General features: G+C 48.9%; 1 protein-coding gene across 1 annotated transcript in view; it reads right to left on the bottom strand.

Moving 5' to 3' along the window:
- RNASEH2B (ribonuclease H2 subunit B) overlaps nt 1-24,804 on the bottom strand; it is a 247,040-nt gene that overhangs the window by 132,274 nt on the left and 89,962 nt on the right. Inside the window, exon 5 of the mRNA XM_085621944.1 lies at nt 10,420-10,537. Within this exon, the coding sequence (XP_085478070.1) occupies nt 10,420-10,537 (118 nt within the window). The remainder of the gene's footprint in view (nt 1-10,419; nt 10,538-24,804) is intronic.

Here is a 24,804-nt window from a genome sequence, read left to right as displayed (position 1 = left end):
AAAGGAATTTTATTTACCACATGAATGGCGCCCGAACAGGGACACTTTCTCATCTCACGCGCCGGCGGTGAGTTGCAGGCCCGGTCTCCTGCCACAGCTGGACGGACAATAACGCGTACCAGCAGGATTTCCTGTATCTCCCTCCGGTCAAGCGGGGGCGACTGAGGCTGCGATCAACACCCAGACGAGGCGGTGAGAAGTGCGAAGTATCCCGACCAGAGCCTAGCTGAGAGAGCGAGATCCGAGGTATACAGAGGCCCACCAGTTTCCAAAGTCCCAAGTCGAGTCCAGTTTCCGACGAGTCGAGTCGAGTCCAGTCCAGTCCAAGTCCAGTTTCCGAGGCCTTCCGTTTCCGAAGCTACCCGGTGAGTACCATTACTGGGGAGGCATTTCTGACGTGCACATAGGTTGTGCCGGTCAAGACGGGTTTGGGTACACAAATCCGGTCTGCACTGTTTTAGCAGTGTATCTGTACTGTTTAGCAGTATATCAAGTATTCCGAAGTATCTAGTTATTGTCAAGAATTAAGCTTGGTGATTAGTTATGCAGACGATCATCATTGTTGTTTCAGTTAAAGGTTTAATGTTAAATGTTAAATGTTTTAAATACGTCCTGCATATTGTGGTATGAATGGTTGTTCATTATTGTGCTTTTGTATTAAGTGTGTTCAAGATTAAGTATCGGATCAGTTGCCAATATGCCGCTCTTTTCGAAACTAAGACAGATCACTACAAGAAAAGGGGTACTCGAAGAAGCCGTTCCTATTCCTCCTAGGGACACTCCAGGGCACTTTATGTATCACAAACATGGCTTAGACGCTATATTATTTCTTGATTTATGGGTAGACTACACCAAGGGATTACCAGAAAGTCAGAGGTGGCCCACAGCGGGAACCTGGGATGCAGAGTGCATCATGAAAGTTGAGGAAGAGTTATGGAAAAGGAAGGTCAGACAGTCACAGAAAGACGCCGTTGAGTTATGGCGTAAAGAATCTCATAGACGCACAGAAAAAGCACGTAGACAGGAAGAAAAGAATAAAGAGAGTTCAAATAAAGGTCGAGAAAATCTATTAATTGAGGAAGGTATCCGAGTGAAATCAGAACAAGTAGATAGGCAAAGAAATGCCCTTATGAATGGTATGTATCCCCTTCTGGCCGAAGGATTACCTAAGGCTACTCCAGAAATACCGAAAGACTTGCCACCCCCATTGTTCCCAATAAAGGTACATCCTAAGGGGCATCCTAGAACCGCAGAAGATGTTTTTCTTTCCTCATATTTAGATGACGCAGCTCCCGAGTATGCTAATTCCGCCCCACATAGACCGCATATCAGGGAGGTTCAACGCCAAGATCCAGTGCCCGTATCCCTACAGCAACAAATCGAGTCACAAGTTCCGGCAAGCACATCTGTTTCTGCATCCGCTCCTACAGCTACTTCTATAGCTGTGTCCACACCTGTAGTTGCTGTGTCACGTTCGACGAATCCTTTCACGCCCGACACCCCAGATGGGGCTACGGGAGGTGCTAGCAACATTTTTTCTACGCCACCCAGAATAAATAAACTTACTTTTCAAGAGTCAGCACATTCACGTACACCCAAACTCATAAGTGCCCGTACGCTGAAGGAACTTCTTATAGATTGCAGATATGACCCTGTGCCCGGTAAAGAGGACGAAATGACCCTGACATCATTGCGTATCAGACGAGCCGCAGTGTATTTAGGGAAGTTACCAGGAATGACTGCGCATCTAGATAAAATATATCATTTTGTCCAAACAGGGCGAGATCCAGAATGTATTAACAGAGCTATGGAATACCAGAAAGTAGAGATACAGGGGGAACTGTTACGTTTCCTCATAAATTGTGTGATCAGAAATCAAGACCGACCGGGGGTAGACCCGGAAGCAATGCAAATTCTTACCAGATGGAGCCAGAATATATCAGAAGGTAGACATGATAAGCAAAATTGTATAATAGCCATGTGCCGAAAGATCCGTAAAGAAATAGAACGCCTACACGAAGAGAGATTAGAGGTAGACGAGTTCGAACAAAGCGAGGAAGAAGGGTCAGGACTGCCCACAGGACAGTCGGACACCATAGCCTATGTAGGTAGAGGAAGATCTTGTAATAGTAATAGATGTCTTACTGACTCGATACGTCCGATATGTCCAGATAATAACAGGAATTTCCAAATACCTATAATTAATATAAGGTCTAACGAGCATTCGTTCCAAACCGCCGACAAACTACTCCAAGAACGAAGGGGTTATCATTTTCTCGATTCTATGGATGAACAAGATTTAGCCAGGGCAGCTGTCCATTGGGTGGACAGTCCCGGAAAATATAGTGATGATACAGTAGCACGCACATTTTTGAATCTCACCCCAGACGAACAGAGGTTAGCTGGGATTTATATGATTCAACAACTCATTATACTATATCGGAGTCAGCATTCGGACCCTGGTCCCTTACCTGACATATTGACCGAATTGCTTATGAATAAATGGAGAGGTTCAGGTACTAAATTAATTAAAGAAATTCTAGAATCAAGAAAGCAGTATATTCTTTTTGTATGTTCAGACCGTGTCTCATTACCCGTCAAGGAAAGAACCACGTATCACATGGATAGACAGAATCCCTTACGAGAAGTGCACCCAATAAAAGGCGAGGACAACGAGTTTAAGCGCGTATTTGTATATACGCCCATATCAAAAATAGAATTGTTACAAATGAAAAAAGTGGTACCCAGTCATGACAAAGATCCAGCGGGTTTTCACCGAGAAATTAAGGACATGTTACTCATGGGAGAGTATACCTATCCCGACATTATGACAATATTAAAGGTATTGATGCCTGCTGGTATTTATGAGAAACTCAAGGAAAAAGAGTGGGAGGTAGGAGACCAAAAGATAGAATGGTCAGTGTTAGAAGCAGAAGAAAAGGCCCGAACTGCAGGAGCAGGACTTGGGGATAAAACTAAGGCATTACCAGGTTTATTAGTACAGGTACTGCCACGTTTATTAACTACGAAAAAGGAAGATTGGGGTACAATTTCAGCCTGTAAACAGAAGCAAGATGAAGACACTAGTGATTACTATGCCCGATTTGAAAAATGTTTTGGTATAAATAGTGGCATAAAAGCAAGTAGCGAATCATACCCACATCTGTTTGTAACAAAATTAGTAGAAAATGCCCTGCCCCCAGTAAAGAATAGAGTATTAAAATTCGAGAGTACCTGGCAAGGTAACACTCCATCACAAATGTTACAAATGTTACAGTACCATCACAATAGAATTAGAGAGGAACAAGAACATGAACACAGACGCATGAAAGACACGAAAATGAAAATGCTAGTTTCCCAGACAGTTCCAGCTGAAGGACATAAAAAGGGTATGACACATTCCGATTCAGCAGGACCTGTAAAAGGGACATGCAATTATTGTAAAAAGCCAGGTCATTACGTACACGATTGTCCAGTTTTGAAACATAATATCAGCATAGGTAAAACACAAGAAAGATCACGGCCACTTAGACAAGATCAGAATGAACAAGGAGCTCTGCAGCATGCCCAGGCCATGCCAGCCGCACAACAGCCAGTACAGTTTGTGCCAGCTGCACCACCGTTGCCTGTTGCTGCCACACAGACAACAACACGACAAATGTATCAGACCGCACAGTATGAATATCCTGAGTATCAGCGTTACGCATGAACTAGCCTAGAGAGGGAAGTTGACTTACCCCTTATTGAAATACCTGTAGATCAAGAAGGACCTTATGTACATAGTAAATTATTAGGCCAAGATAGAAAATTTCTACTCGATACAGGGGCAAGTCGAACGACCATAAAACGTAGTGAAGTTCCAGGGGCACCCCTCTCAGGCTCACAGAATATTTCCCTTGGTTTTTCAGGAAAACCTATTGTTAATGAAGTATCACAGCCACTTCCACTTACGATAGGACCTCTGACCCGAACTACAGATTTATTGCTTACTAAATCATGTCCAGAAAACTTGCTAGGAATAAAAACGTTGAAAGCTCTAGGAGCCATAATATGTTGTTCTCCGGAAGGAGTAAGGTTGTTTTTACGTGATTTTAAAGGCCATTATGTGTCTAGAGACATGGATCCCCGACTACAGACATTACCTACACATCTATGGGCACAAGGCCCTGCTGATGTTGGACGCATGAATATTACACCATATCGAGTCACATTAAAGGCAGGAGTGGTGCTACCACGAATGCGACAATACAAGTTACCACCAGATGCTGTAGTGGCTTTACTACAAATCATTGACGAGCTCATTGCCCAAGGAGTAGTTGTGGAAACAGACTCCAATGTATGTAATTCACCGATAATTCCGATTCTTAAACGAACAGATCCAAAGGCCCCGCCAGTCTATCGATTGGTTATTGATCTGCGCGAGTTAAACAAATGCATTGTGCCACAATTCCCTGTGGTCCCAGATATCTCGTCATTACTGACAGCCATTGATTCCGAAGCAACATTCTTTACTGTAATTGATCTCAAGAATGCTTTTTTCAGCGTCCCAATAGATCCGGAGAGCCAATATTTGTTCGGATTTAGTTTAAATGGACGTAGCTTTAAATTCTCACGCGCACCTCAAGGATTTACAGAAAGCCCCAGCATCTATAGCCAAGCACTGAAACGAGAACTAGATAGTATCCACATGCCAGTTAACACTGCTCTGCTCCAATACGTCGATGATTTGCTGATCACCGCAAGAAGCGAACCAGAATGTGAAAAAGCATCACTGACAGTTTTAAAATTTCTAGCCGAAAAGGGGCACAAGGTGTCCCCTTCTAAGCTGCAATTCTGTGTCCAGCGAGTTGTTTATCTTGGACACTCGCTGTCCAAGGAGGGAAGGCAGCTTACACCGGACCGCATTCAGTTAATAGCTAACATGCCAATACCCAAGACACAAAAGGAGGTGCGGGCTTTCATAGGCCTCACTTCATATTGTAGGCAGTGGATCCCTCAGTATGCATTTCTAGCAAAACCACTCATTCAGTTGACAACACAGGAGGCAGCCACATCGACTGTTCTCCCTTGGACTCAGGAACATACACAAGCTTTTGAAAGCTTAAAGAAAGCTTTATGTCAAGCACCTGTTTTAGCAACACCATGTTACAGAAAACAGTTTACACTTTTTGTTACAGAACGCGAAGGTACTGCCTTGTCAGTACTCACACAGGAACAAGCAGGAGCACACAAACCATGTGCTTATTTTTCTAGTACATTAGATCCCGTAGCTCAGGCTTTGCCTGCATGCCTAAAATCAGTGGCAGCGACAGCTTTAGCAATCAGACAAAGCGATGCCATAGTGTTAGGACATCCATTGACAGTTCAAGTACCACACGCAGTAGAGGTTCTTGTAAATAGAACGCAAACACAACACTTGACTATAGCGCGACTTACAGGGTACGAACTTACATTGTTTCAGCCACACATAGAAATCAGACGCTGTAACACATTGAATCCTGCCACACTTTTGCCAGTAACCGGAACAGACCCACTAGCTCATGACTGTATTGAAGTTATTACAATAACGACGAAACCTAGACAAGACTTAACCGATGTCCCATTGTCAGACCCAGACCTGACATTGTATGTAGATGGTTCATGTATAAGAACAAGTACAGGAGAGTTAGTGGCCGCTTACGCAGTCACAACAGATACTGAAGTCATTGAAACTAATCGTATAAATACTTTGTCAGCTCAAGCCGCAGAGCTCATCGCTCTGACACAAGCCTGTATTCAAGCCACGAATAAAAAAAGTCAACATATACACTGATTCACGTTATGCATTCGGAGTTGTACATGACTTCGGCGTGCTGTGGCGAGAGAGAGGTTATTTAACTTCCCACGGTGCCCACATTCAGCACGGACCCCTCATTCATGCTTTATTAGATGCAATACATCGACCCACTGCAATATCAATTATGAAATGTAAGGCTCATACGAAGGTTACTGATATCATTTCCCAAGGCAATGATCTAGCCGACAGAACAGCTAAACAGACTGCTCAAACTCAAACCCCCGACATGACAAAGACAATAGTCCCGATGCCGACACATTGTATGACAGTTAAAGATCCTACTCTTGACGTAATTGACATACAGACACATGCTACACAAGACGAAATAAAGAAATGGACTGAATTAGGAGGGATCCAAACGGACCAAGGATGGATGATGAAGGAAAAGTCTGTATGGTTCCTTCCTGATTCAATGGTCCAAGTTATAATTAACACTACACATAGTCCAGCACATCTCGGAGAAAAAGCTATGCTAGACAGCATTCAACACATTTGGTTCAATAAACATTTACGAGCAGCAGCAAAACAAAAAGTCCGTACCTGTATGATCTGTTGTCAGTTTAACCCAGGAAAAAGCGTTCCCGTAGAACAGGGTGGATTTCATCCTCCTGATCACCCTTTTGAAGTGCTCCAGATGGATTATATCCAGATGGAACGATGTCGAGGATTCAAATACGTTCTCGTAGTCGTCTGCGCTCTGTCCCGTTGGACGGAGGCATACCCGGTTTCAGATTACACTGCCCCGACTACTGCCAAACAGTTGGTTCGAGAATTCTTCCCACGATACGGTTTACCACGTGTTGTCTACTCAGATAACGGCCAGCCGTTCTCATCCGAATTAATGAAACATGTTTCACTTCTGTTAGGATATCAGTGGAAATTCCACTGTGTCCGACACCCCGAGGCAGCAGGTCTCGTAGAAAGACATAACCAGATACTGAAAATCAGATTGTCCAAAATATGCAGAGAGAAAGGTGTCGACTGGGTAGTAGCGTTACCAGTTGCACTCTTTTACATGAGAATGGTAGCACACTCTCGAACAGGGCTATCCCCGTATGAGGTGATCTTCAGCAGACCACCAAATATGTGGGGGACGCCTATACCACGCAAAATAACTGATGTTGACTGTAATATGCTGACAGATTACTTGGCTTCCTTGATGTCTGCACTACAATCTTGTCGTTCACAGGTAGCTGCAGCCTTTCCCGACAACACTGAGGTGAAACCCCATGACGTAGTTCCGGGTGATATCGTATTTGTGAGAAATTTCGACCGAAAGACTCAGCTGGAGCCCAGGTGGAAGACACCCAAGTTGGTTCTGCTGACCACAAGGACAGCCGTGAAGATCAAGGGCCGCAAGGGCTGGATTCATTCAAGTCATATCAAGAAATTTCATGGACTATCCTCGGATATAGACATTGTGCCCTGCACTCCCTCACAGACTGATTCAAAACTTCCTTTGGTTGAAAGGACTAAAACCGAACTCTATAAAGTAAAATTGAGGCCTAGAACGTCAGACAATTTGATTGTTTAAGTCCTCTCCGAGGTGAAGCGGTTGAATTTGTCTCTGACATGTATCCTCTAGACCTGAATCATGGACAGTCGCGAAAAATGATGAAACGACAGGCGTATTGTAAATCACTGCGTAGCCACTGTATAGTGACATTATTAATTTTGTTTTTCTTGAGTCTTTTAATAATTACTGCAAGTATATTGTTGCACATATATTACCCTATTTCTAGACATATTTACAATGTTACCGCAGAACATTCTTTTAGTGACTTACCTCCGCATGAATTATCTTATAGACTTGCGCTGCGTAATAACACTTTCATTAGTATGTTACATCATTCCCATCAGACTAGTAATGCCACCAATTGCTGGGTGTGTGGTCGGCTCCCTCCCTATCAGAATTATGAAGGAGTCCTGCCATTCTTTCCACACCCATTTACACATAATGGCTCCTGTGGAGCATGGTTTAGTTTAATCAATTCCATAGACTCAGACACAGCTGTTTACCAAGATCAGTGGGTATGGGGAAATCTGAACCTAGTTTTACTCAAGGTCTGCTACCCTGACAAGGAGGGTCGCCCCAAAAGAACAGGAACTGATCTAGAAAATGAAGTATATGGATTAGGTAATTTTACACCTAATCCCATGATTCTAAATGTCATATCCGAAGTTGAACTAGTCTTACCCACCATGTCAGTATTCCCAGCAAAAGGGGAATTATGTGTAAGAAAGGTTGGTTCCATACATATGGGCCATAGTAAATGCACTACTATAGTAGAATTCAGTGATCAAGGCAAATCTTCATTTAGAGCTTATCACCACTCCTACTTTATATGTGGTCAGACTGCATATATGCGTCTACCTCTAGATTGGGATGGTACCTGCTACATTGCATTCCTTTTGCCACCTGTTTTTCTAGCTCCTCCTGATTATTACAGAAATATTCATTTAGTACACAACAGAGAGCGGAGAGATCTCCCAATTGTCGATTACACTGAAACAGCATGGGAAAAATACACAGATTTCAATAAAGGCATCTTTCCCTATATAGGTACTGTTACTAATAGTAAACTGATACGTAGATTAACTAGAACCCTTGAAGCAGTAGTGAATGAAACTATTTCCGCCCTAGGCAATTTAACAGAAGAGCAGTCTGCTATGCGGATTGTTGTGCTTCAAAATCGTCTTGTCCTTGACGTCATCCTGGCTGATAGGGGCGGAGCTTGTAGGGTCATCGGATCAAGCTGCTGCGTATTCATACCAGAAAATTCGCCATCAGTATATAAAGCCATAACTCGCCTTCATAAGATTGTAAACCAGATACACCAGAACCCAGGCACTTGGACTTGGTCCAGTTGGTTTTGGAGTGTGATATCAGCCTGGGGATGGAGAGTTCTATCCTTCCTAGGTATTGGCCTTCTCATACTATTCAGTTGCTGTCTATGTCTACAATGTGGACCAGCGATCTGTGGTCTGTGTGCCACATCGTGTATTCCACCACCAAGATTTCATTCGTCACGGAAGAAGAAAGAAGAACAAATGATGTTATATGAACAGATCAATGGATTAATGAAGATTGATATCTCTTAACGGGCAAGTAGGGGACAAGGAGGGAATGTGGAAATATGGATTTTTCTGGTCAGTTATGTCCCCTATCTTGGACCCCAACGGTTCTATGTGCATGTCACAAGTACATGTATGTTCCCTCCAGTTCCAGTTATGAAGACGCAAATACATGTGCGTCCACCGTCAACATGTCCTCTGTCAGATCCGCCATGAATAGGCCGGATATTCCATTCCTAAGTACGAAAGGCCACCGGCTTTATATGGCTCAGTTATTCCATTTTGCAGTCCAGGCAAGTAGGCCCTGATTCTGTTATCAAACTCTTCTTGCTTTCTGCCTCTGAAAGCTCCAGTCTGAGCCTGCATCTGTGACCATGAACTTTGTCTCATTCTCTGCGCGGCTCACGAAGCCTGACATCAGCCTATTCTCTGCCAAGAACTGTATTTCACCTTCGAATTATCTGCTTCCCCCTCAGCCGATGCATTCCTGCCTAGTAGTTTAAGTAAACATTCTTCCAGTTACCAAGCAAAAGGCCCGGTTTCTCTGTCCTCATGCAAGTAATTCATAGTCCTGTTACCATGGAATATTTCTACCCCCTCGCATTTAGTGTAGACACTTAGACGCTTGTACACGCACACACAGTCAGTATAGAACAGATTCTGTCCGAGAGTCCTTCTTTTATGGATAACATAGTTCTTTAAACATAGGATGTTAGATATGATTTGGGATTAGGTTGACTTGACCCCCCAGACTTCTTGTCTCCACATGTAGAGCTAAATGTCAAGCCCCCTTCACCCCCTAGTTACACGTCAATTACACGTCATGCTGCTGCGCGCGCATCTATGCCAAGTATTATCTTATAGATCCACCTATATGTGACATCATAACCAATTACGTTCCTTTTTACTCCTTGTTCCACCCATTTTTGGTTACGCAGACAAATCGTCATTTTTCCTTATCAATTGTTACGCCTACTGTATTCGCTTCATTGTAATGTATGATCTATAAAAGTCATTTCATGTCAATAATGTATGTACTTCACTTCCTGAACCCCCGTGGTGATGGAACTTGGAGCAACCGATTATAATCGATTATTGGAATAAAGCCCATTCCGAACCTCTAATACCACGGATTCTGCCTCTCATTTTACTGAGCTATTTTATTATGTTTCTGTATCAAATTAAGTCCAGGTAAAGGAATTTTATTTACCACACTACTTTGAACTGACCGCATTAAAAGATTGTGCTGATGAGGCAGTTTATCACGAGAAAAAATTAATTTCTAACTTTGATATATCAGTTTTCATAGAATATTTTTTTTTTTAATTCATGTGTGTTTTGGAATATATATCTATACATCTATATGAGCGCTGGTTATGTGAATAATTGGGTGACAACTCTTCCACTTGAATAAGAGATTAGTAGGATTTTATGGTCCTTCAGGGTGAGGTGGCGGGGGCAGTGATATCCACAGAAAATCTAGGTTTTCTTAATCATGCATGGTATACCTTTTTCCTCGGTCACGTGATGAAGTGTCTTCAGAAGCCGTGTGCACTTTACCAGCATGCTGCATTTTGGAAATTCCTCATCCACAACTAGCTGATCTACCGGTTGAAACTTTGCTTGCTGAAAGAAAACACGAAATAGCACTGCGTTTATAACTATGTTGTTACTAAATAAACTGTCACTCTTTGATAGCAAAGGGGCTATAAATCAACACAAAAGGCAAAAATACACATTTCTTTACTGCCATTACACACATTAAACTAGCACACAGCACTAAAATGTCTTGAATACATGCTATGAAGCTAACAATCCTTTTGTACCTCTTAAATACGCTGGAATATTGGGTGTAAACTAATTTAGAATGCGTACCAGAGTGAATTAAACAATACAACAGCACATTTGTGTGTAAATATTAACCAGAAGAAAAGAAGAAGTCAACACCATAGTTAGGATAGCACAATTATTCTGGAAACTTTAATGATAACGTGTCAATTCATCTGGCATTGTGTGAACGAGGCTCCTGATCAGGCGTGGACGATGGAGTTGCTTTACTTAGATAAACGATATTTATAATTTGTTTGGCTAACACACACACACGCACACAAACACTCACACCATTTTATCCTATTATAGCTTTTAAAGCGGCGAATGTTGTACCCTGCATTCCCATGGACAAGGTGTGGAAACTGGGAAAGAATGGACGCCGCCTATGTGCAAAGTACCAGTCAGTCTACATTCAGAATACTGTATTCAAATTTGAATACATATGAAATGATCGGTGACTTGGAAAAAGGTTTCACGGTGGGCCTTCTAATGAATGAGAGGGCTTGAGACCTCACTTGGTGGTTGTGTTTAGAAACAGGAGGAGGTTGCAAGAGGATTTAATTGGTCCTACTGAGCGGATCAAATCAGAGGGAAAAAAACATCCACAGGATTACGTTAAGCCTGACATGACCCATCAGTGCCTGAAGTAAAGAGGTTCAGGAGCAGCCAAGAGAAAGGAACAACATATCCCCCTTCTGCTGTATCCAATGACTATTTTCTGTACTGGTGGATGGGATGTTACAGTGGATTGAATATACTTGGAGTTAAAGGCTTGATAATAATGAAAGAGCCTATTAGTCATTGCTCAAAATAGTGGCAATTGTGAAGAGGAGTTACTAATGTGCGTCTAGTGTTCTGGAAAAAGATTGGTAAATTACCCGTGCATCATTTACGTGATAATCTGTAGACCACATAAAACTAACTTTAAACCACGCACTTGAAATTAGCTGCTGGACAGCACTAATAATTCAGTAGGTGTCTGCAGTACCTTTCTTGACATACTTTAGAATAATGTTATTCATTTGCATGGTTAAAAAAACTAGAAAAATAACTACAAACAATTCTGGTACATTAATCACTTGTTGACACACAAAAATAAGGTAAAAGATATTAAAAGGGAAAAACTGTGCTTTTCAAAAAGTTATTTGATAGTTTGTTGATGGTTGAAGAAATAGGTGCGCTTTGAAATGGATGTTACCCTTGCCTAATCTGGGTACGTGTTTTATGTACAAATGGAGAGGACACTTTGCCTAGATAAAAGCATAAATAAGACTGTTATGCTGCTAAGACGCTGGCACCAAAGTAATAATATGAGTAACAAGCCTACCCGACGCTTCATGACTTATCACTCAAACTTCAGTTTAAATACATTTTGGAAATTTCACAATTTTTCAGCAAACATCAGCATTTGAGTTCAGAAAGTACACACATTTTCTCTCAAATACATACTTTTCAATTGGTATACATATATTATTTCAACAAGCTTAAAACTTTTAATTCAGTGGGCTGGGCTACACACAGGAGAACTACTTACAGGCAGCGGCAGCCAGCACAGATCGGAGGTAGGAGGGCAGGGGCGGAGTAAGCGGGTATTAAAAAGTTAAAACATTTTTTTTAAAATAAAAAGTACCTTCTCGCCGCGTCTCTCCTCCATAGTCTTCCCTCGCTGGCCTGAACAGGAAGCACTCCCAGGCTCCCAGTCAGCCAATCTCAACACTGCCTTAGCAGTGTTGTGATTGGTCTGAGCACCGTGTTTCCGCGCTCAGATGCTGACTAGGAGCCTGGGCATGTTCTCCACCCAGGCTATAAGGCAACCTTCACAGAGAACATGCAAAGTGCACAAGATGGTTTGGCAGTCCCGAGAGGGCCAGCCAAGCAGTCATTGTGCACTGAGGAGGGTGCTTCCACTTTTCTCCTGCCATCGCCCTCTCACACAAAGCTGCGTTAGTAGGAGAAAATAAAATGATAACGAGAGTTATTATTGTACGAGTTACTTATCTTTGGTAACTATGTATCTGGTAGAGACTATTCTAGCCGCAGATTCCTTCATGTAGAATTATCCCCAGGCGTGAGACAGGATCCGGAAAACTTTCTTGCCCAGCATCCCTGCGCGCCGACGGGACGGCATCACGGGACTCCGCCCAGGCATTGTCCGCGCACGTGCAGTCAGCGAGGTCACATAAATCCCACCCCGGCACACCTACGTCAGTTTTCTTCAGAGAAATTTTCCGCGCCACAACTCAGAGCCAGAAGACAAAACTGTGAGAGTATAGGAACAGTGTGCGAAATAGCCAAAAAAGGAATGGTGAGGAACACCATAAAGAGCAGTGCCCAGCACTATAGTACCCAAAGGCAAGGAAAGAATAAGAACAGAGAAGCAACCCTGCCAGTACAGAGACAGACCCCCCCCGCCCCCCAGAGACAAGGGACATACGTAAAAATATCACGATAACGTGCAATAGGGCTACAACCCCAACCAAAGACTAGGAAGGGGAACCAGTCGGGGACACACAGGGAACGACAAAACTAAGGAATCCCCAGAGTATGACAACCCCCATCAGGAACAAGTGCAGAGGCACAGTCAAAAGACCCCAACCTCAAGGCTCGCAAAGAGCCAGAAGTACCAACAAACCTATCCTCCCACGTGACACAGGGAGGAAAAAGGGACAACCTGACAGAAAGAGGCAAAGAATGTACTCATAGAAGACTCAGCCACCCACAAATCACAAGCCCTCGCAGAATGGGGAGGAAGAATGGGCCGTGAAGGAATCTGCGGCTAGAATCGGCTCTACCAGATACATCGTTACCGAAGGTAAGTAACTCATACATCTGATAGAGACTACTAGCCGCAGATTCCTTCACGTAGAATAGATACCCTAGCCATACCCAAGGGGAATGAGGGTCTGTGAGAGGACCCCACCCACCCAGGCAGGACAGAAGACTGCCCGGGGGCAGAGTCCAAAACCGGACGAGGAGCCCAGTTCCCCAGGCAAGGGAAAACTAAATGAAGAAAATAGCCAGTCCTCACTCAGCAGAGGAAACAAGGCAAGGCGCAAAGAGGCCAAACACCCCACGCCCACGGAAGGCAACAAAACCTCCGCCCAAAGAGGCCACACACCTCATGCCCACGTGAGGTAACAAAACCTCCGCCCAGGCCAAGGCAAGGAAAGGAAAGGAGCACCGAAGGAGAAGAGCAACTTAGAGACTACAAGGAGAAGAGGCAGAGCAAAGGCAATCCAAGACAGGATGGCGCTGGCGGCAAGAAGCAGGTGGAAGCCAAAAAAAAGGGGAACTCAAGGTCACCCAGGAAGAATCGTCCCACACCCCGCAGGGACAAACTGCGCCCGCAAGAGGGTCCAGAAGGCAGGGACCATCCCCCCCACAGGGAGGAGAGGCAAAACCGAGAGCAAAGCCCACTGGAAGCAGTGGAGAAGGCAGGATGGCAGTCCCACTAAAGCCCCAAAAAGGCACAATGGTGCAGAAAAAACAAGAGGACGGCACTGGCAAGCTCCGCCAGGCTCCAGGGACTCCACAGAATGAACACTCAAAGCAAAAAAGGGCGAAGAAGAAGTTTGCATCCGCAACATACTATAACGCCACGAAGCGCAGAAGCTCACAGGCGACCAACCCTCCCCAGCACATACCAGGGCTATATAACAGCCAACCCTGCCCCACATGGGGCATGTCATATCCCAAGACATGGGAACCTCTTAGGAAGAAACTTCTGCAGCAGAGGACAACAAAAAAAGGGAAAAAACCCCACAGGAGGCCTATCAAGCAGCCAGAGGGGAAACGCAGAAGGCCCAATCTCAGGCCCAGCATGTCATAAAAAAAACCCAAAGGAAAAACACAGTCAAAAATGGCTGGCCAGCAGCCAACAGAATCACAACCTCAGCCAGACAACCGGGGCGACCCGCCCCAACGGAAGAACAGCTCCAAGAACCAGAGCAACACACAGGTCACTGAGGAGGAGAAGGAGGGGGAGGAGGACGAAGCCCCGCCAAGAACCTCTGGGTGGCCGAGTCCGCAGGGGCATGGAACAAAAGAGCACCATCGAAGGGAAGGTCCACCAGCCGCTCGCGAACTTTCTCCGGGAACACACTGTCTTGAAGCCAGGCATGGCGATGAAGGGAAGCTGAAGAAGCATGGCACGACCCAACACCTCCGAGATGTCCAGAGCGGAGTGAAGGATAAACACCGCCAGCTCCCGACCCTCCAAGACGTGATGTCTCAAATCCACACAAGCACCCTCCTGAGAGGCGGCAGACATAAGGGACTCCGCCGAGTCCCACAAGCAAGAAGTGGCCCTAGCCAAAACACGTAGAGCCGCACTGTTTGAGGCAAACATATTGCGCCCCCAGGAGTCCAGCCATCGGGCCTTCCAGGATGGGGGGGGGGAAAGACAACAGCAGCGGCAAAGCAGGAAAGTCAGACTGCAAAAGGGGCCCCCGGTCGAAGGGTGAAGAGTTAGGCACACCGGATCACGTGGTGCCGATGCAGAAGGTGTTGGGGCACCGGGTCCCCCGTGGCGGCACTTGGGTCCCCCGTGGCTCCAAGTCCCCAAGGGAGAAGAGTGGAGTGAACCCTCGAAGGGAAGCAACAGTTCCCTACCACCAGAGCCCTGATGGAGGACCTCCAGAAGATGATCTGCGGGGAAATGGGTAGCTGGATCACCCATACGCAAAATTCCCACAGCCGTGGAAATAGCGCTGGCGAAAGCCGCACCCGCCTCCGAAGGGCCCCGCTGAGGGGAAAGCAGCTCCTCATTTGGGGACAGCTGCAAACTAAGGTGGCCATCCCCCAAGCCAACCGGTGGAAGGAAGGCCCAAGGCAGGAAAGAAGGGAGAGGGACAGAGGAGTGGGGGACTTGCGGCTCCTCCGGCGAAGACCGCGGTCGGGAAGACGGCGAGGAGCCGCCTTTAGACGACGTCGGGGAAAAAGCCACGACACGGCGGCCCGTCTCCGGCGAGGATGACACCAGCAACCACCGATACTCTGGAGAAGAGGAGGCGTCCGAAGAAGAGTCAATGACCCGACGTCGGCCCGGCACCGAATAGTCCACATCCTGAGGCAGGACACCTTCGCCAACCCCCGACACAGCAGCCGGTGCAGGAGCCTGGAGCTGGGTCGGAGCCGGGGCGGCGCCGACCTGACCTTCAACGAGGCAGCCGCCTGAACGGAGGGACGAGAAGGGCCCGGGGAGGCACGGAGACCCCCGCCAGCCGCGACTCGTGACAGGGCGAGACCAGCCCTCCGCCGACCCCTGTGGCTCTGCCAGGGCCAGCAGCTGTCAGCGCTGGAGCTGTGTCACCTCGGCCCCGGACAAGACTGCCGCCTGTCCCGAGGACCGAGAGGGGCTCAGGCGAGAAGAGTCCTCCGCCAACCCCTGTGGCACTGCCAGGGCCAGCAGCCGCCGGCATCGCAGCGCCGTCACCTCGGCCAAGGCCGCCGCCTGCCCTGAGGACAGAGGGGGGCTCGGGGGTGCGACCCGAGCCCCGGTGACCTCTCGCGACACCACAGGGACTCCCGCAGAAGTTTGCGGCAAAGCAGAGGCGCCGTGGTCCAAAGGAGGGAGCACCGAAGGGCCGCACCCCAACAGTACCACATCCTCCGAGCCTGGATCTGAACCAGTTGGCGTCAGAGCCGCCGGCGATGCCCGCGGAGGGCCCTGCACACTGCAAGGGATCTGCTGACGTCCCAGGAGAGGAAGGAGGAGAAGCCAGCGAGGCCTGCAAAGCCGCCGCATATGTCTCCATCTGGGGTCTGGTCGCCCCCACGCCGGGAAATGGCAGATAAGGGGACAACCCACGGGGCCGCACCACCTGCGGAGAGCCCATGCCCCCGACAGGCCGGAACACGACCCTCGGGGGACAAACTGAGACACTTACCAAGAGGTGAGGGGCACATCTGCGACCTGGGAGAAGATCGAAGTCGGCGAGGGAAGTCGCGGGTCCGAGAACCCTCCTCAGGGGCCGGCCGAGATGACGCCGCCGACCTGGACACACAAGCCGAAAGAAGTTTCTTCCGGCGCTCTCGCCGGGACTTCGGCTTCATCTGCTGGCACGCCTCACAATCAGTGGAGTCGTGGTGCTCCCCCAAACACCACATAGATGGGGTGAGGATCCGTCGCCGACATGAGGTGGTCACACGACGAACAAGTTTTAAAGCCCGAAGGCATTCGCACATCGTTCCCACACACGCAGCAATAGCAGAAGGGAAACAAAGGCCCAGAGCACAAACTGGATCCGCGCTGCACGCGGAAAAGGAACAAACTGACATAGGCGCGCCGGGGTGGGACTTATGTGATCTCGCTGACGTCACGTGCGTGGACGACGCCTGGGCGGAGTCGCGTGATGTCGTCCCCCCGGCACGCAGGGATGCTGGGCAAGAAAATTTTACGGATCCAGTCTCACGCCTGGGGATAATTCTACGTGAAGGAATCTGCGGCTAGTAGTCTCTATCAGATATTTTATTTTCCCTTTACTTCACTGCTAAAAAGCAGTGAGGCGACTCGCCTCAGCCTTAGAGGAGGAGCCGCCACTGTTCACAGGTAGCTTAAAGCCTGGTCTAGAGAGGCTAATTTATATTGTCATAGAGTGTCCCTATAAACACATGAGGATTTCGAGCGATTGGATTCAGTAATGTGGGATAGTGCTTCGATCCTTGTTGCATTCAACCCTGGACCCTCGGGCAATGAAGAGTTTGCTTTTGAAGCTCAGGAGGCCTGAACCGTTGCTGCTGCTGGGGAGGACTGGTGAGGGGTAGGAAGGGACAAAGTTTGTAAGCCACGCTGTACTGTCATGGAAGACCGAAAGTGTGCAGTATCAAGGAGAAATTGCATTACATTTTCGGGATATGTATCATTGTAAATCACTCGTACTTATGGCTGCTGGTTTTGAAAATGTTAATATGTTTTATTAAAAAAATCATTTTGTGTTGATCAGCTCAAGCTAGGAATGTATTGTGTCCCAAGCTTGGTTCTCCTGGACACATTCAGCCTGTGATCTAGTTCTGGTGCTCATGCCGAGTGTGTAGCACAAGGGCTTGCTAGGGAGTAGTGTGGTCGAGCACAGAGTACAAGACATTTGCAAATACACACAATGATTAATAAATGACACACTTGAGTCAAGGAGATCCACACCAATTCATAAAAATAGCAAGTATCTTTATATATATTTAGGCATCAGAGAAAAATCATTAGGCAAGTACATTTTTTTTTTTTTTTTTTTTCCCAAAACCTTTATTTTGCAAATCAGTGACACAGCTATTCAGCCGACAACCCGGAGGTACGGCAGCTTTAGAAACACAACAGATATGAGTGCCCACATTTCACTGACAGGATATGCAAAGGTTCCATTTTAAATAAACACAAATCCAAACCAAAACACAAGCAAGGCAGTAATCACCATAAGCACCAAAAGGGTTCCCATCAGGGGGAGCGAGCCCCGTTTCGTCCAACAGACACAGATTTATAGTAAGGGAAAGGAGGGGAATTCAGGGACTCAAGAGGACAAACACATTCAGCAAAGAGATCTAAGCCGGAAAAAGGGGGCTAAGGGGAGAGCTGCTCCTCGGGCGGGTCCGGGTCTGGGGGCAGGCACTGTACTGGTTCCATCGCCCCCATACAGTGCCATTTCCGAGGGCGCCCTCGAGCACAATACACTGTCTTCTCCCTAAACATGCTCCAATCCATGTTTTCCATCCACGCTGTCAATGTAGGTGGCCTATCAGAGCCCCACAGACGTGCGATGTCGCGCTTGGCTACCATATTCCCTAGGGTCACCCATTGGGTCTGTGCCGCGTCGTGGTCAGTAGGACCCCAAACATTCAGGAGACAGCACCGCGCCTCAGGCTGCATGACGATGCCCGTCACCTCCCCCATCACCTCGTGTACTCGCCTCCAAAACTCCATGATCACACCACATTCCCAAATAATATGTAGAAAGGTGCCCACCATACCGCAGCCTCTCTTACATAAGCCCTCCTCAGAGAAACCCATATGAACCAGCCTAGGCCCCGTCACGTATACCCTATGGAGTATTTTAAGCTGCACCAGCCGCAGGCGCGCGGGGATCGCGACCTCTTTGGGAGAGGAGACTGCAGACTGCCAATCCTCGTCGTCCAGTTCAAGGCCATCCCTGATCCATTGTTCGCGCAACCCTAGAAGAAGATCTGCCCGAACATTAATAAGTTTCTTATAAATGAGCGAGATCGTACTCTCTGGCATATGGCCGTCCAGGATCCGGTCCTCCAACGGAGAGGACTCAGGCACCTTCTCACCTTCTACCAGGACTGACCGCAAGGCGTGGCACACTTGGGCGTAGCGGAAGAACTCCGAGTTCCCTAGCTCATATTCCTTCTGCAGCTCCTCGAATGACTTTATCCTACCCTTAACCAAAAGGTCTCCAACTCTGGATATACCGATCAGGTCCCACTTCGCAAACCCTTTGGTATGCCAAAGCTTTCCCAGAATATCGGAGTCAAACAGAGGGGTGGCAAGGGTAAGCTTACCCTTCCAGCCCAGTGAATCCGTCGCCACCTTCCATATACGCACGGCCACCCTGGTGGGCCCCGTAAGGGTTAAGTCGGACGACTTAGAGTACAAAGCTCTGTGGTAATTGCCCCCACGCAGCAACCAGCGGTCCATGGCGAAGCCAGGGCTCAGCGCCGGACCATACACACCATGGTTAATCGCGCTCAACTGGGTGGCCCAGTAATAACGTCGAATGTCTGGAAGCGCGATACCACCGTCGTACCACGGAAGCGTCAACTTAACAATCGCTATGCGCGGACGCCCTTCCCACAATAGCGCGCGCTGGTGGCTTTCGACCTCACGGAAATAACTGGCCGGGACCAAGTCAAGGGTATTCTGCAGGGCATAGAGGAAACGGGGAAGAGACATCATTTTAAACAGGGCGGCACGGCCAAGGGGATAAAGAGGCAACCGCCGCCAGCCCGCCACGTCCCGTCGCAGACGTGCCAAGGGAGGGAGCAAGTTCTTCTCGTATCGTAAAATGGGGTCGGTGGTGATATAGATCCCCAAATATAGAAAGCCGGGCTATCTGGATCGAGCAGTTGCGCGGGACAGGCGGGACATCCCCACACAGGACATACAAGGAGGACTTCCCCCAATTGATGACAAGACCAGAGTTCCTACCAAAAGAAGTCAAGACGTCACAAACCACTATCAGAGATTTCTTAGGCGAGGCGAGGTATAGCAGAATATCGTCGGCGTAGAGTGAAATACGGTCCTCGTGGTCAGGCGACCAGCGAAGCCCACGTATCTCCGGGTGCCATCGTATCAACGCCGCCAACGGCTCAAGGGCAAGGGCGAACAACAACGGCGACAGCCCTGCCAGGTGCCTCTCCCGAGCTCGAACGGTGTCGACGCCCGCCCGTTCACCACGACGCTAGCAAGAGGCCCCTCATAGAGCAACCTCACCCAGCCTACAAATCCAGGCCCAAAGCCGAACTTAGCTAGCACAGCCCATAGATATGCCCACTCCACCGTATCGAAGGCCATCGTGGCACGCCACGATAGCCGGCTCTCGTATCGTGCCCGCCCTAGCAATCACTCCATGAAGGCGTCTAAGATTCAGTGCAGTGTTACGGTGCGGGATAAAGCCCGACTGATCCGGGTGGATCAAGTCGCCAAGCACCCGGACCAAGCGGTTAGCAAGGATCTTAGCAAGGATTTTCGGCTCGGCGTTGAGAAGTGATATCGGCCGATAGGAGCCACACTTGTCCCGGGGCTTACCGTCTTAGTGTATTACCACAATCGTCGCCAGCCGTTGATCGAGCGGAAGAAACCCATTCGCCCGCGCCTCCACGTACATGGCGCGCAGATGAGGAGCCAACTTATCAGGATGGAGCTTGTACAGCTCAATCGGCAGACCATTTGGGCCCGAAGCCTTACCGGAGCGCAACGCTCGGATAGCACACGCCACTTCATCTACCGTTATATCCCCATCGAGGTCATCCCTATCAATGGCAGAAAGGCAGGGCAGAGTGATGTCTCGCAGAAGGTCACACGAGTCCTCAGTGGGCCTGTCCGAGACCGAGGTGTATACCGTACGAAAATAGTCCGAGAAACACTGAACTATACCGTCGGGATCAGTGACAACCTCTCCCCCAGCCGTCGACAACTCCGGCACCACACGATTAACACGCTCTTTTTTATCCAACCACGCCAGCAATTTCCCGGCCTTATCACCAACATCGTACAAGCGACCCTGCTGCTCTCTATTGAGGGTCTTGGCAGCGTTAGTCACCAGGTCCCTATATTCCAATTGCTTCAAGCTCAAATTATGCAGTGTGGCCGGTGCAACATCCTCTCCCAAGGCCACTTCTAAAGCAGCTATCTCGCCCTCTACTTGTGTCACCTCAGCGTCTCTCCGCCGCTTGGCGGCCACTACCAAGGACAGGGCCTCCCCTCTCAATACCGTCTTAAAAGCTTCCCATAGGGACACCGCTGATTCAACCGAACCCTGATTTTCTTGAAAATAGTGGTCAACTGTCTTCAGCAACGCACTGCGCATCTTGGGGTCACGAAAATACCAGGGGTTAATGGGAGCCACCCTGCCCCCCCCCCCCACCCGGCCACTATCAAGACGGGCCCACACCGGTGAGTGATCAGATATGCCCCGTGCCATGTGCCTAGCCTCAGACACCAAAGAGGCGTGGGCAGCCAGAGTGAGCAAGTAATCAATCCGAGAGAGACTCCCGTGGGCCCCGGAATGGAAGGTATATTGTCTCTGAGTGGGGTGTCGTAGCCTCCAACAATCTACCAGACCAAAAGTATCTATAAAGTCGGGAAGCCACTTCTGAGCACCCCCGATGTCTCTGGGCGGGTGCCTATCGAGCGTTCCAGAACCAACCGCATTGAAGTCACCTCCCACCACTAGCAGCCCTTCGGGGAGTTCCAACAAGGCCCTGCCCAGATCAGCAAACGTGGAGGCCTGCAGGGCTGGAGGGACATAAACAGAAACCAATACCAACGTTCTACCCTCCCACCTCCCCGCCACAGCCACAAAGCGCCCCCTGTCGTCAGCAATGGTGGAGTCAACCTCAAATGGTAGGGAAGCTCTGACAAGTATGCCCGCACCCCTGGAGCCCGTGGAGAACCCCGAGTGAGCAATGAATTTGTAACCCTTTCTGTTAAGTGCATAACACATATTCCCTATAAGGTGGGTCTCCTGCAGGAGGACCACATCTGGCGAGGTCCGTTTCAAGAATTGCAGGACGATCCCCCGTTTAATACGATCCCCTAAGCCATTAACATTCCAGCTAATTATGTTTAAGCCCCTATCCCCCATCCCTGAACACAAAGAGACCCCCACCCCCCCCCAGAGAACCACGATCGGACAACCATTGCTACGCCTTGCAAGAAAAGAAAACAACCCCCAACAACAACCCCCACATCCCGAATCCCCCCCCCTCCCTGCACCCCAACAACAACCCCCACATCCCGAATCCCCCCCCCTCCCTGCACCCCTGCGTCAGCTTACTAAGCCCCCCCCCCCAACTTGCAGTGTGCCTGTCGCCCCATCAAAAGCAAAACTACGAAAAGTACCCCAAGGGAGGAAAGGGCTCCTATCTTCCCCCCGCCACCCTCCCATTACTGCAGTAAGGTGCGAGTCACTGTCCGGAGCTGAGTCAAAAACCAGCCGACACCGGAGATATCACTTCTGGCCATCTCGATCTCCTTCCGCTCCATCCACGCTGTCCCGGCCAGGCTGTCGCCGCGGGAGCGCATCCAACCAGTCCCCTGCCATGTCCGGTGATTCGAAGAAGAAAGTCCGATCGTCATAAACCACACGTAGCCTGGCGGGAAAAAGCATGGCATACTTCAGGTCCATCTCCCGAAGCCGCCGCTTTACCCCCAAAAAACTTTGCCTCTGTTTCTGCACCATCTGGGTGAAGTCAGGATATAAGCTCACGGAGGCATTCTGAAAAGGCACCGGGCCTGTCACCCTCGATGCTTGCAGGATAGCGTCTCGATCTCGGAAATTAAAGATCCGGGCTACAATCGGCCGCGGGGGGGCTCCCACCTTAGGCACTCGGTGAGCCCGCTCCACCGCAAAAAACCTGCCGAGGCCCTTAGGCGCAAGATGATTTACCACCAAGTCCTCGACAAGTAAATCCACGGAGTGCTCCTCTGAGGTTTCCGGGACCCCAATAAGGCGCACATTGTTGCGCCGGGCCCGACCTTCAAAGTCTTCAAGCCGGCGGGCGGAGAGGTCATTCGCGGTTCGTAACTTACGAACCTCAGCCTGGAGTTCCGAGACATCGTCCGCAAGGCCAGTAGTCTTGAGGTCCAGGGACTTGACCCTCTCATTGGTTTTGCCCAGGTCCGCGCGAATCAAGTTGACATCCACCAAGATTGTGTCCACCTTGTGCGCCAGGGCCTCAAACTGTCGCCCGATCGATGTTTGCATCCCATCTATCGCCCCCTTGATATCCTGCAATGATAACTCCGAGGCTGGGGGCGAATCGGCCTTCTGTGCCTCCAGCGACTGTCCCGATCCACCAGGTGACCCTTTCTGCTGGGCATAACGATCCATATTATTGGATTGGGTATAGCCTCCCCGCCTGGTAGTCTTGGACTTCGACCAGTCTGCCTCCGATTTGGTCGACATCCCGAGCCGCAGGACGGGCAGTCGCAAATAGATGTCCCTCACTCAGCTAGAGGAAGCAGGGTCAACTTCGGACTTTAGCAGCCAGTCAGGATCGAGTGGAGGTCTTCCAGACAACAGCGGATCCGCATGAAGCGCTCCCAACCCAGCGCAAACAAAGAGGCGAGAAAGCGAAAGTGAAAGTGCAGCGGCATCAGTCCGTCAGTTCACACCTCCCGAGGCCGCTGTTGTTCAATTAGTGGCCGGGCATCCTGCCAACGCAAGCCCCTGGCATCCTTCGGAGGTAGGCCGCAATCTTCCGCCATGCACAACTTCGGTCCCCGGTGGGCAATCTCGGCCCGGACAACGTCAATCGCCACAGCTGTGTCTCATCTGCAGGATTCCGTGCATGAAAACCAAGATTTAAAACAGGATGATTGCCGGAGGGCGCGAGGGTAGCGGGAGCTCAAGGCTCACGCGGCCATCTTGGTCAAGCGCTAGGCTCCTCCCCAGGTAAGTACATTCTTAAATATAAATTCCTTTCGCTTCAAAAAGCGGACACTGCCATTTTTGAGTTCTGCAATGTTATCCTATGGAAGGAAGAACAATTTCTGCAAACAGGTATAGTACAGCGACTTACAAGATCAATCTCCAGGAGTTAAGGTGAGCGGTGGGCAAGGTCCAAGGCAGCACTAGCAGTACACCACCAGCGCCATAAGGGCGGCCAGGTGCAGGGTGCAAACCAGCATCGGGAGCTGAAAATTTCTATGGAGATCGGTCACTGCCAAAAGAGGCTGCAGGTCAGTTGCGTCCAATCAATGGAACGGAGGGGGGGTGTTTCAAGTCTTGTGGTGATCAGGTGTAGGGACACCTGGGGTCCTCTACTCCATGGCCCGGGGGTGAAGAATACTGAGGTGACTTTAGGCATCTGGTTTTCTTACCAGGAGCAGTCGCTGTTGGGGGAGTCCATGAGGAGTGAAACCACAATGGACTTTAGCTCTGGAGGGCTGGGGACCTTGACTACACAGTAGGCCCACTTCAATTCGGGCCAGGGGTGACAGGTGCAGTAGTGGTTGCTTTAAGTGTTGGGTTTTGGCGTCTCTTGTTATGGAGTTCCTGCAGGGTGCAGAAGAACAGGCCTGCTGTTCACAGGAGGTCTTGGGTCTTTATCAAAGCCAGGCAGTCCTCTTGGGTTTCTGGAGTCAACAGCTGCAGGACGAGTCGACTTTAGCACAGTTTTCTACGAGGGATGCAGACAGGCCGGCAGGGTTGGTACCAGGTTAGCTGCTTCTTTTCTCCAATCTGCTTTTGCGGCTCTTCGGTGTCCTCTCGCTCTCTCTTTTCTTAGGTCATCAGGATCTGCTTCTCTGGTGTCAGGGGCTCTCCTAAATACTGAATTTAGGGGTGTTAGGGGAGCGTAGTGTAGGAGTCAATGGGCTGCTGACCCTT

The sequence above is a fragment of the Triturus cristatus genome, chromosome 8, assembly GCF_964204655.1.
Source record: "Triturus cristatus chromosome 8, aTriCri1.1, whole genome shotgun sequence".
Classification (NCBI taxonomy): Eukaryota; Metazoa; Chordata; class Amphibia; order Caudata; family Salamandridae; genus Triturus; species Triturus cristatus.
Note: the sequence above shows the minus strand (reverse complement) of the source record. Positions and strands in the feature narration are given on the sequence as shown.